Source organism: Balaenoptera ricei, chromosome 1 (assembly GCF_028023285.1).
Source record: "Balaenoptera ricei isolate mBalRic1 chromosome 1, mBalRic1.hap2, whole genome shotgun sequence".
Classification (NCBI taxonomy): Eukaryota; Metazoa; Chordata; class Mammalia; order Artiodactyla; family Balaenopteridae; genus Balaenoptera; species Balaenoptera ricei.
In genome coordinates, this window is record NC_082639.1 from 89,924,836 (window position 1) to 89,938,193 (window position 13,358).

General features: G+C 37.2%; 1 protein-coding gene across 2 annotated transcripts in view; it reads right to left on the bottom strand.

The window, feature by feature from the left end:
• Positions 1-787: 787 nt before the first annotated feature.
• Positions 788-13,358, bottom strand: part of OLFM3 (olfactomedin 3) — a 53,573-nt gene continuing 41,002 nt past the window's right edge. For both annotated transcript variants that reach the window (XM_059900604.1, XM_059900612.1), the window contains 2 exons: positions 2,587-2,693; positions 788-1,465 (listed from right to left, as the gene is read on the bottom strand). In XM_059900604.1, coding sequence (XP_059756587.1) covers positions 788-1,465; positions 2,587-2,693 — 785 coding nt within the window. The remainder of the gene's footprint in view (positions 1,466-2,586; positions 2,694-13,358) is intronic.

A 13,358-nucleotide genomic window follows, 5' to 3' on the forward strand; every position in this document is an offset into this window, starting at 1 on the left:
TGGGGTAAAATAAAGACTCTATGTAAGGAATCTGGTTTGATTTTCTTTTTAGTTTATGATGCTTATGCAAAGGGGTAAGCTGAGAAGATACTTCCTTTTTGACCACTCTTGAAAAGTGACCCATAATGATTACTGAGATTAAACTTCAGTGTATTTTATAAAAAATATTACTTACTTTCACAGAAGTGAAGAGATACAGTTGCACAATGGTGGTTACAATGGTAGAAATACCTATTGCCAATAAAATGTTAGCAAGAGATTTAAAAATGACTGTACAGCACCGCATCAGAGAACTGTATAACAGCAAAATGATTAATAATATTTTCTCATATAAATAAGATCCTTAAATCTTTTTTAGAAATAAATGGGGGGAAAGTGCTTTTTTTTTTTTCCTACTTCCTACCAAAATATTTTCTGATGTGGAGCAAAAGACAGTAAAAAAATGACAGAGTTAAAAAAAAAAAAATTCATGCATTTAAGCCACCATTAATCTCTGACTCTAATATAAGGCAGATCATTAATCTTTTGTAAAACTATGACTTTAGCCATTTAACCTCATTTTAGTGCTTTTCATGACAAGAACATGACAGGCCTTGTAAATTTAGGAGTTAAGATGTTTCCAACAGGTTAGTTTATACAGGCTCAGATGTTTTTTGAAACACCAACTTTATAACAAAAAATGCTTTGGAGAAATGATGAAAGTTATTATAAAGAAAAACCAGAAGGGGTCCTATAGAGTTTATCACAGATGACACAGTTTAGATCAATGAACACAAATTACGTTTGCTTATGTGTCATCCTCAGTCTTAATGATGTGGAAAAGGGTGACATTGAATAGGACCTGGTGACCATTGTTCCAGGCATAAAGAGCTCTATCTCTTGCATTGTAGTCAAGCATGGATATGTGAAAGTATTGGTTATGAAAGGGAATGTCCGTGTACTCATATGTGGAGGTTTTGGTGGAATAGGAATAATACACCTTGGCTCCAGTTAAGTGGGAGTTGGTGACATACAGTGTCCCACAGATCATGAAGGATTCCCCCGCACTTCTCTTGGGATAGCCAGTGCTCCAGCTCTTCATTACCTCCAAGGTATCTTTGTTAAGTTGGCTGATGACAATATTGCCTGCATTCTGGTTAGTTGCATACACAGCCCACAGCCCGATTTCATCAGCCATTAAGTCGATGTCAGAGAACCCACCCCATGTGTAAGGGTAAACGTTGTGAAAACCAGCATACTCCAGGCTTCTTTGGGCAAGCACTCTCCCCATATCAAAGCTGTATTTGATGATGATGTTACTCTGATACTTGTTAAAATAGAGTGAGCCATTGTAGACAACGTGGTTAGTTCCTGCCCATTTGAAAGGGAGGTTGTATGTCCTCGATTCGGCCCCGCTGACAAAGTCTGCAATTGATTTGTACTCACGGACAATTTTATTGTTAGTATAACTGTCCATGTACCAAACCTGGAAAGAAGGAAAAAATGGAGTAATTAAATTCTGTACTTTTTTGAGAATTCCAAAATAAGGACAGTGAGAATCAGCGCATATTAATATTGTCATTCTCAGGCTCTGGAAGATTCTCTTACCACTTAACCTGCTGCAGTGTGATAGTACTGCAGGCTTTGGCAAAAATAGTGACATGGTCTGTGTGGAAAGCAAACAACTAAATGTACTGCCTTGAAGTTGATTTGCTTTTTGTCCTTTCATTTTTTGTTGTTTTAAAAATTTTTTACCATTCAGTGCATATCACTGAGTGAATCAAACATATATCAATGCAAATCACATCACTTTGTTCATTTACCTGATCAATTTGATTAGTTCATTTACCTGATCAATTTGATTAACTGCAAAAAACATCACGTTCAGAAAATTTATTTAGTCCATCCCTTGCTCTGAAAAATATATGGCTTAATTTTGCACATTCAACTTATTTTTCCTTTATGTATACCACAGAACCTTCTAGTAATACTTGTTCATTGGACCAGCTTATAGGTACAACCACCTTTTAATGAAATAATTTTACTAATTTAGCTACTAAACTTGCTTGGATGTAACCCGTGAGAATCCTAATGTATACTGAGTTCTGTAATAGAACATAAATGGAGCTATGGTAAGTCTCTAGTATATTGATTTGCATAATACAGGCATTGCCAAATACCCTCTATGCTGTTTTCTTTAAAATTACCCCTAGATTCTAGGTATATTTTAGCTTGTTTAGTGAATTGGTTAGCTCTTGAGCTTTTTTACTTATTTAGTGTTTTTTTTCACACTAAGGAGCAAATTTTAGAAGGAATATACAGAAAATTTGGTATACTTGTAACTACCCCTTTTCAAGCATAAAACAGGACCAACCAATAAAAAATTAGACTCACTATACTGATGAATTATAGGATAGAACATTTTACTAAAATAAGTTTGCCATGTATCTGTAGATATGTTAATATTATCAAACTGAAAATATTTGCAAACAGTGTAACACTTTTCAAGGTGAAACTATATCCCTGAAAAAAAAATGGATAGTCTAGTAGGCATAAAGCTTAAATAAAACATAATTCTAAGCAAAGGCATTTGAGGAAGCAACATACTCTGTTATTTTTTTCAGATGCTAAGGGATCTGTCATCCAAGCGCCAAATCGGGTTCCAGATGTCTTGATTGTAACTGGGCCTGTGATTTTCATCAATTTGCCACATGCTGAAATTAGAGTAACATGAACATGTTGGGTGAACATGGCCAATGATTCCAACACACATACTTACACCAAGAGCAAAGAAAGGAGTCCTAAAACAAAGCAAATAGAATTAATATCACATTCTGAATAAATGATCATTCATGTTGGATGCTATACATTTAACTATAATTTGAACCATGAGTAGTTGCTTTTTCAGTGCTCTAAATCTAAAGTGTGGAATTTTAAAATGGGAAATTATTTATACAATCTGGAAAGAAATAAATGAGGAACGTCATTATCATTATACCAGTTCAGCTGCTTCTTCTAAGTAAAGAAGTCAGCAAAATTAAATTTTCCATGACGCTGTTTACCTGATCATCAGCTTCCCTTCACCTGACCCTCTCTGCTCATGCTTTGAGACTTTGGACTACTTATGCAAGCCAGAAAGAACTCTGTTAAGTCGATTTTCAGTTTGTATTGGTAAATGAGCAGCTCCTGTGAAAGTTACATTTATAGAATATAATAATAAAAATGTAATCACAATCTACCTGAAAGACGTAGAGTTTTGAAAGGTAAATGCCTTGTGCAAGCCTGATAGAGCAGCCCTAAAGGTACAGGGAAAAAATCCCACAAAACTCAAGCCCTCATACCCTGTAGTCCCATGCAGTGAAAGATGTAGTATCAATTGATGTAATACATGATAAAAAATTAGTGACTTTCTTGAAAAATTATATTTTTTATCACTCTATCTATGAATAAAATCTTAGGAAAAGCTTGGACTTCATAAATGCCAAAGTCTAAACCAAAAAGAAACCCAGGGATTTTGTGAGATTTTTACAACAGAATAATTTAAAAGTGATTTATTGTACACATTGTGAAAGGCAGTATGAGTGCCTGTAAATGTTGACTTTTGGTCTAAACAAAGAAATTTTCCTATCCATTTATACTCCTTTTTTCTTTGTGTTCTTTTTTTACTTAAAAAAATTGTTCTATATGGCTCGTGTTTCTTAGATCCTCCTCTGCCTATCCTTAGAACTGATAAATTTCTACTTAGTGCCTGTCAGTTCCTGTGTGTTTGGAAGGGAAATAACAGATCCCCAAAACAAATAAAGGACAAAACTAATTGTAACTTAGGGCTTATTTTGCCTCATTTTTCTCTATGTGCCTCATAAGAATAATTTGTAACTGGCAGAATACTAAGCCATGCAGTTAGAAAGAGGATGAACGATAACATATTTTGTGCTATTACTTCAGTGATAACTACACATTTAGTAATCTCCAGCTTTTCATGAAACCTAAACCGAATATATTTTTTCTTCTTTTTTGAAGAAACTAGATGTGATAGCATCTTTATATATTTTATATAAAGGAATTACTTTATAACTTCCTAAGACCTGATAAACTGAGCAAATCAGAAGTCTTTATGGCATTATCTATATTGAATAGCAAGATCTTCAGTTAAACCTGTTTAGAATATATTAGCTCAACTTGGTATAAACACATGAACAATATGTGAATAAAATAGTATCAGTTTGAACTAGAAAAAAGTAAATGTATCCTGAAAGAATATAAGTTGCGTATATTCTCTGAATGCACTAAATAAGTGAAAGTAATATGATCTTTAATGATGGCCTACATAAATATTTCTAAATTCACAATGGTAAGTGCATGAAAATTTAAACTATAAGTATACTGAAATAAATAGAAAGATATCGCTCCCCCTAAAAAACACCACAAATAAAATATGTGACTTTTTCCTTATGCATGAATAATAAATACTTTTGTTGAACAGAATACAAATAGCAAAAATAGGTAAAATATGAAAAGTAACTGGCTAAGATGATGGTGCTTTTATCTCCTTTATTTTGCAAAATCTCATTAAAATGATAGTAAAGGAGTAAAACATGGGGGAAAAAACCCAAAGCAAAGAGAATGGTACAGAGCCATTAGTGGAGAATAAACTTTTCTTTTTAAAATAAATTTATTTATTTATTTATATTTGGCTGCGTTGGGTCCTCGTTGCTATGTGCAGGTTTTCTTTAGTTGCAGTGAGCGGGGGCTATTTTTTGTTGTGGCATGTGGGCTTCTCATTGTGGTGGCTCCTCGTTGTGGAGCATGGGCTCTAGGCGTGCGGGCTTCAGTAGTTGTAACACGCAGGCTCAGTAGTTGTGGTGCATAGGCTTAGTTGCTCTGCGACATGTGGGATCTTCCTGCACCAGGGCTCGAATCCATGTCCCCTGCATTGGCAGGTGGATTCTTAACCACTGCGCCACTAGGGAAACCCCACTGCACCACAAGGGAAGCCCGGAGAAGAAATTTTTAACAAATTTCTGGAAGGCAGAAAGTGATGGAGAGTGGTAGTTAAAGGTGTAGGATGAAATAAGATGCACTAGTGTCTAAGCAGAGGAGATAAGAGCTGAGGATGGAGCTGCTCTGCCTTGAAGGAAAGTAAGGGACACCTTGCCGTGATGTGCACGTGGTAGGAGAACTGATTAAATTAAAAGGATTTACCATACATATTATGACTCTTTACTGGAGCCTTGGGAGATAGATATGTTTCCTATAAGTGGAGCATAGTTGGATTTCATAGGTGGATTTTTTAACCAAATGGGAGGAACCTTTGTCTTTTAACATAATATACCTGAGGACTATTTTAGGAAGCGGCTCTTAGAGGACACGCAGCCTTGTCTTGGAAACAGTGTGGAGGAAAGAAGCCTGTAGCAGTTGCAAGGGTTACTGATATACTACACTGCTTAAAGTTGTCCTAGGTCATTTTTATTAAAATTGTCTTCGAAGATGGTGGAGTAGAAGGACGTGACCTCACTCCCTCTTGCGAGAACACCAGAATCACAGCTAACTGCTGAACAGTCGTCGATGGGAAGACACTGGAACTCACTAAAAAAGATACCCCACATCCAAAGACAAAGGAGAAGCCACAATGAGACTGTAGGAGGGGCGCATTCACAATAAAATCAAATCCCATAACTGCTGGGTGGGTGACTCACAAACTGGAGAACAATTATACCACAGAAGTCCACCCACTAGAGTGAAGGTTCTGAGCCCCACGTCAGGATTCCCAACCTGGGGGTCCCGCAATGGGAGGAGGAATTCCTAGAGAATCAGACTTTGAAGGCAGCGGGATTTGATTGCAGAAAAAGAATTCAGAATAGTGATAGTGAAGATGATCCAGGACCTTCGAAAAAGAATGGAGGCAAAGATCAAGAAGATGCAAGAAATGTTTAACAAAGACATAGAAGAATTAAAGAACAAACAAACAGAGATGAACAATAAAATAAATGAAAACTACACTAGAAGGAATCAATAGCAGAATACCTGAGGCAGAAGAACAGGTAAGTGACCTGGAAGACAGAATGGTGGAATTCACTGCTGTGGAACAGAATAGAGAAAAAAGAATGAAAAGAAATGAAGACAGCCTAAGAGACCTCTGGGACAACATTAAACGCAACAACATTTGCATTATAAGGGTACCAGAAGGACAAGAGAGAGAGAAAGGGCCAGAGAAAATATTTGAAGAGATTATAGTCGAAAACTTCCCTAACATGGGAAAGGAAATAGCCACCCAAGTCCAGGAAACACAGAGAGTCCCATACAGGATAAACTCAAGGAGAAACACGCCGAGACACATAGTAATCAAATTGGCAAAAATTAAACAGAAAAATTATTGAAAGCAGCAAGGGTAAAATGACAAATAACATACAAGGAAACTCCCATAAGGTTAACAGCTGATTTCTCAGCAGAAACTCTACAAGCCAGAAGGGAGTGGCATGATATACTTAAAGTGATGAAAGGGAAGAACCTACAACCAAGATTACTCTACTCAGCAAGGATCTCATTCAGATTCAATGGAGAAATCAAAAGCTTTACAGACAAGCAAAAGCTAAGAGAATTCAGCACCAAAAAAACAACTCTACAACAAATGCTAAAGGAACTTCTCTAAGTGGAAAACACAAGAGAAGAAAAGGACCTACAAAACCAAACCCAAAACAATTAAGAAAATGGTCATAGGCACATACAAAATTGCCTTAAACGTGAATGGATTAAATGCTCCAACCAAAAGACACAGGCTTGTTGAATACAAAAACAAGACCCGTGTATATGCTGTCTACAGGAGACCCACTTCAGACCTAGGGACACATACAGACTGAAAGTGAGGGGATGGAAAAAGATATTCCATGCAAATGGAAATCAAAAGAAAGCTGGAGTAGCAATACTCATATCAGGTAAAATAGACTTTAAAATAAAGAATGTTACAAGAGACAATGAAGGACACTACATAATGATCAAGGGATCAATCCAAGAAGAAGATATAACAATTATGAATATATATGCACCCAACATAGGAGCACCTCAATACATAAGGCAGCTGCTAACAGCTATAAAAGAGGAAATTGCCAGTAACACAATCATAGTGGGGGACTTTTAACACCTCACATACACCAATGGACAGATCATCCAAAGAGAAAATTAATAAGGAAACAGAAGGTTTAAATGACACAATAGACCAGATAGATTTAATTGATATTTATAGGACACTCCATCCAAAAACAGCAGATTACACTTTCTTCTCAACTGCTCACAGAACATTCTCCAGGATAGATCACATCTTGGGTCACAAATCAAGCCTCAGTAAATATAAGAAAATTGAAATCATACCAAGCATCTTTTCTGACCACTACGCTATGAGATTAGAAATCAATTACAGGGAAAAAAACATAAAAAACACAAACACATGGAGGCTAAACAATACATTACTAAATAACCAAGAGATCACTGAAGAAATCAAAGAGGTAATAAATAAATACCTAGAGACAAATGACAATGAAAACACGACGATCCAAAACCTATGGGAGGCAGCAAAAGCAGTTCTAAGAGGGAAGTTTATAGCTATACAAGCCTACCTCAAGAAACAAGAAAAATCTCAAATAAACAATCTAACCTTACACCTAAAGGACCTAGAGAAAGAAAACAAACAAAACCCAAAGTTAGCAGAAGGAAAGAAATCATAAAGATCAGAGCAGAAATAAATGAAAAAGAAACAAAGAAAGCAGTAGCAAAGATCAATAAAACTAAAAGCTGGTTCTTTGAGAACATAAACAAAATTGATAAACCATTAGCCAGACTCATCAAGAAAAAGAGGGAGAGGACTCAAATCAATTAAATTAGACATGAAAAAGGAGACGTTACAACAGATACCGCAGAAATACAAAGCATCCTAAGAGACTACTACAAGCAACTCTATGCCAATAAAATGGACAACCTGGAAGAAATGGACAAATTCTTAGAAAGGTATAACCTTCCAAGACTGAATCAGGAAGAAATAGAAAGTATAAACAGACCAATCACAAGTAATGAACTTGAAACTGTGATTAAAAATCTTCCAACAGGGACTTCCCTGGTGGTCCAGTGGTTAAGATGCTGCACTTCCAATGCAGGGGGCACAGGTATGAACCCTGATTGGGGAACTAAGATCCCACATGCCGCATGGCCCAAAAAATAAGAAAAAAATAGCCAAAAAGAAAAAAAAATCTTCCAACAAACAAAAGTCCAGGACCAGATGGCTTCACAGGTGAATTCTATCAAACATTTAGAGAAGAGCTAACACCCATCCTTCTCAAACTCTTCCAAAAAATTGCAGAGGAAGGAAGACTCCCAAACTCATTCTATGAGGCCACCATCACCCTGATACCAAAACCAGACAAAGATACTATAAAAAAAGAAAACTACAGACCAATATCACTGATGAATATAGATTCAAAAATCCTCAACAAAATACTAACAAACAGAATCCAACAACACATTAAAAGGATCATACACCATGATCAAGAGGGATTTATCCCAGGGATGCAAGGATTCTTCAATATACGCAAATCAATCAATGTGATACACCATATTAACAAATTGAAGAATAAAAACCATACGATCATCTCAATGATGCAGAAAAAACTTTTGACAAAATTCAACACCGATTTATGATAAAAGCTCTCCAGAAAGTGGGCATAGAGGAAACCTACCTCAACATAATAAAGGCCATATACGACAAACCCACAGCAAACATCATTCTCAATGGTGAAAAACTGAAAGCATTTCCTCTAAGATCAGGAACGAGACAAGGATGTCCACTCTCACCACTATTATTCAACATAGATTTGGAAGTCCTAGCCATGGCAATCAGAGAAGAAAAAGAAATAAAAGGGATACAAATTGGAAAAGAAGAAGTAAAACTGTCACTGTTTGCAGATGACATGATACTATGCCTAGAGAATCCTAAAGATGCCACCAGAAAACTACTAGAGCTAGTCAGTGAATTTGGTAAAGTTGCAGGGTACAAAATTAATGCACAGAAATCTCTTGCATTCCTATATACTAATGATGAAAAATCTGAAAGAGAGACTACAGAAACACTCCCATTTACCATTGCAACAAAAAGAATAAAATACCTAGGAATAAACCTATCTAGGGAGACAAAAGACCTGTATGCAGAAAACTATAAGACACTGATGAAAAAAAATTAAATATGATACCAACAGATGGAGAGATACACCATGTTCTTGGATTGGAAGAATCAATATTGTGAAAATGACTATACTACCCAAAGCAATCTACAGATTCAGTGCAATCCCTATCAAATTACCAATGACATTTTTTACAGAACTAGAAAAAAAATCTTAAAATTTGTATGGAGACACAAAAGACCCTGAATAGTCAATGCAGTCTTGAGTGAAAAAAGCGGAGCTGGAGAAATCACACTCCCTGACTTCAGACTATACTACAAAGATACAGTAATGAAGACATATGGTACTGGCACAAAAACAGAAATATAGATCAGTGGAACAAAATAGAAAGCCCAGAGATAAACCCACACCCCTATGGTCAACTAATCTATGACAAAGGAGGCAAGGATATACAATGGAGAAAAGACAGTGTTTTCAGTAAATGGTGCTGGGAAAACTGGACAGCTACATGTAAAAGAATGAAATTAGAACACTCCCTAACACCATAATCAAAAATAAACTCAGGGCTTCCCTGGTGGCGCAGTGGTTGAGAATCTGCCTGCCAATGCAGGGGACACGGGTTCAAGCCATAGTCTGGGAAGATCCCAGATGCCGCGGAGCAACTAGGCCCGTGAGCCACAACTGCTGAGCCTGCACGTCTGGAGCCTGTGCTCTGCAACAAGAGAGGCAGCGATAGAGTCCCGTGCACCGCGATGAAGAGTGGCCCCCACTTGCCGCAACTAGAGAAAGCCCTAGCACAGAAACGAAGACCCAACACAGCCATAAATAAATAAATAAATAAATAAAATTAAAAACAAAACAAAACAAAACTCAAAATGGATTAGAGACCTAAATGTAAGACCGGACACTATAAAACTCTTTGAGGAGAACATAGGAAGAACACTCTTTGACATAAATCACAGCAAGATCTTTTTTGATCCACTTCCTAGAGTAATGGAAATAAAAACAAAAATAAACAAATGGGACCTAATGAAACTTAAAAGCTTTTGCACAGCAAAGGAAACCATAAAGAAGATGAAAAGACACCCCTCAGAATGGGAGAAAACATTTCCCAGTGAATCAACGGACAAAAGATTAATCTCCAAAATATGTAAACAGCTCATGCAGCTCAATATTAAAAAAACAAACAACCCAATCAAAAAATGGGCAGAAGACCTAAATAGACATTTCTCTAAAGAAGACATACAGATGACCAAGAAGCACATGAAAAGATGCTCAACATCACTAATTATTAGAGAAATGCAAATCAGAACTACAATGAGGTATCACCTCACACCAGTTAGAATGGACATCATCAGAAAATCTACAAACAACAAATGCTGGAGAGGGTGTGGAGAAAAGGGAACCCTCTTGCATTGTTGGTGGGAATGTAAATTGATTCAGCCACTATGGAGAACAGTATGGAGGTTCCTTAAAAAACTAAAAATAGAATTATCATATGACCCAGCAGTCCCACTACTGGGCGTATACCCAGAGAAAACCATAATTCAAAAAGACACATGCACCTCAATGTTCATTGCAGTGCTATTTACAATAGCCAGGTCATGGAAGCCACCTAAATGCCCATCGACAGACAAATGGATAAAGAAGATGTGGTACATATATACAATGGAATATTACTCAGCCAGAAAAAAGAATGAAACTGGGTCATTTTTAGAGATGTGGATGGATCTAGAGACTGTCATACAGAGTGAAGTAAGTCAGAAAGAGATAAACAAATACCGTATATTAACACATATATGTGTAACCTAGAAAAATGGTACAGATGAACTGGTTTGCAGCGCAGAAATTGAGACACAGATGTAGAGAACAAATGTATGGACAGTAAGGGGGGAAAGTGGCAGTGGGTGGAGGTGGTGTTGTGATAATTTGGGAGATTGGGATTGAAATGTATACACTGATGTGTATAAAATGGATGACTAATAAGAATAAAAAAAATAAAAAAAATAAGGGACTTAGCATCTAAGAGTGTTCAAGATAGCAATGTAGGGAGATCCTGAACTCACCTTCTCCCATGGATACAGCAAATGTACAACTACATATGGAATAATTCCCTTGGAAAGGGACCTGAAAGCTGGATGAACAGAGCCTCCACAACCAATGGTAAAAGGACAGCATTGAGATGGGTAGACAAGGCAGATGGGGCCTCTTGCTGAGGGAAAAATCAAGCACCACCTTGAAAAGCTTGTGAACCAAAGGTGAAGGGGACCCACTTCCTAATTTTTAAGCATCTTCTGGAGAGGTAGAAAGCAGTTGGGATACTACTTGGAGACTGAGACACTGGTGGGAGCAATTTTGCAGTCTCAGGCTACCTTGCTAATGCCAGTGCTGGTGGTTGCCATTTTGCAGTTCTTCCTCTAACCTGTTAGTGCCAGTGGATGCATCCCTCTGAAACCCCCACCCACCCCTGTGCCTTGGCTAGGCCTCACGGCTGACCAAGCAATATCCCTGCCAACCTGTGCCTTGCAGCAGCTGCGGCTGGGTCCATAGGTGGTCTGAGTCCTAGCCCCACCAACCAGTACATAGAAGCAGCTATGGCCAGGTCCCACAGCTGTTTCAAGGAGTAGAACTGTCCACTAGCAGGTCGCACCCACAATAATGGTGGGGTGCATGCAGCCCAAATAGGGGACACGACTGAAGTGCCTGGTGGCCAGGCAGGATTGTGCCTCTGAACCCCTGAGGACATGTCCTAAATAGGGTCACTCCTTCAAGACTAGGAGAAATATCTTATTTACCTAATACATAGAAACACATACAGAGAATTGGGCAAAATGAGATAGAGGAACATGTTCTACTAGAAAGAACAAGACAAAGTCTCAGGAAAAGAACTAAATGAAATGAACGTAAGCAATCTACGTGATAAAAAGTGCAAATTAATAGTCATAAAAATGCTTACTGAACTTGGGAGAAGAATAGATGAACACAGAGCTTCATCAAAGAGAGAGGAAGCATAAGAAAAGTACCAAACAGAAGTTATAACGGAAATAGAAAAATAACCTAGAAGGGTTCAACAGCAAACCAGTTAAGGAATAAGAAGGAATCAAGGAACTGGAAGACAAAACAATGAAACTCACCCAGACAGAGCAGCAAAATGAATAAAGCATTTTAAAAAGTGTAGTTACCGTAAGGGGCCTTTGGGACAATATCAAGTGGAATAACATTTCCATTATAGGCATCTCAGAAGAGGAAGCAAGAGAAAGGGCCAGAAAAATTATTTGAAGAAAGAGTGGCTGAAAATTTCCTAATCTGGGGAATGAAACAGGCATCCAGGTCCAGGAAGCCTGGAGAGTTCCAAATAAGATGAACCCAAAGATACACCAAAACACATAATTAAAATGGTAAAAGTTAAGCATAAGAGAGAATTCTAAAAGCAGCAAGAGAAAAACAACTTGTTGCATACAAGGGAAATCCCTTAAGTCTATGAGAAGATTTTTCAGCAGAAACTGTACATGCCAGAAGGGAGGGGCATTACATATTCAAAGTACTAAAAGGAAAGAAACCTTTCAACCAAGAATTCTCTAACCAACAAGGTTATCATTCAAATTTAAAGGAGAGATCAAGAATTTCTTAGATAAGCAGACGTTAAAGGAGTGAAATGTGTCATCAGAGGTATAAAATATGAGGGAGGGTGAGTGTGAAAAAATAAAGATTTGGAATATGTTCAAATTTAAGTTGCTGCCACCTGAAAAAAGACAGCTATTAACATACTATGTTTTTATGAGGACCACAAGGTAATCACAAAGAAAAAACTTACAGTAAATACAAAAAGGAAAATGAGAAAGGAATTTAAACATAACGCTAAAGAAAATTGCCAAAACAGAAGGAAAGAGAGAAGGAGAGAAAGGAACAGAGAGGAACCACAAGAAAAGCCAGAAACAGTGTACAAAAATGTCAGTAAGTACACACCTGTCAATAATTACTTTAAATGTAAATAGACTAAATTCGCCAATCAAAAGACATAGAGTGGCTGAATGGATAAAAAAGCAAGACCCATCTATACGCTGTCTACAAGAGGCTCACTTCAGAAGTAAGGGCACACACAAACAAGGTGAAGGGATGGAAAAAATATTTTGTTCAAATGGAAATGAAAAGAATGCCGTAGTAGTCATACTCATATCAGGCAAAATAGACTTTAAACCAAAAACTGTAATAGAA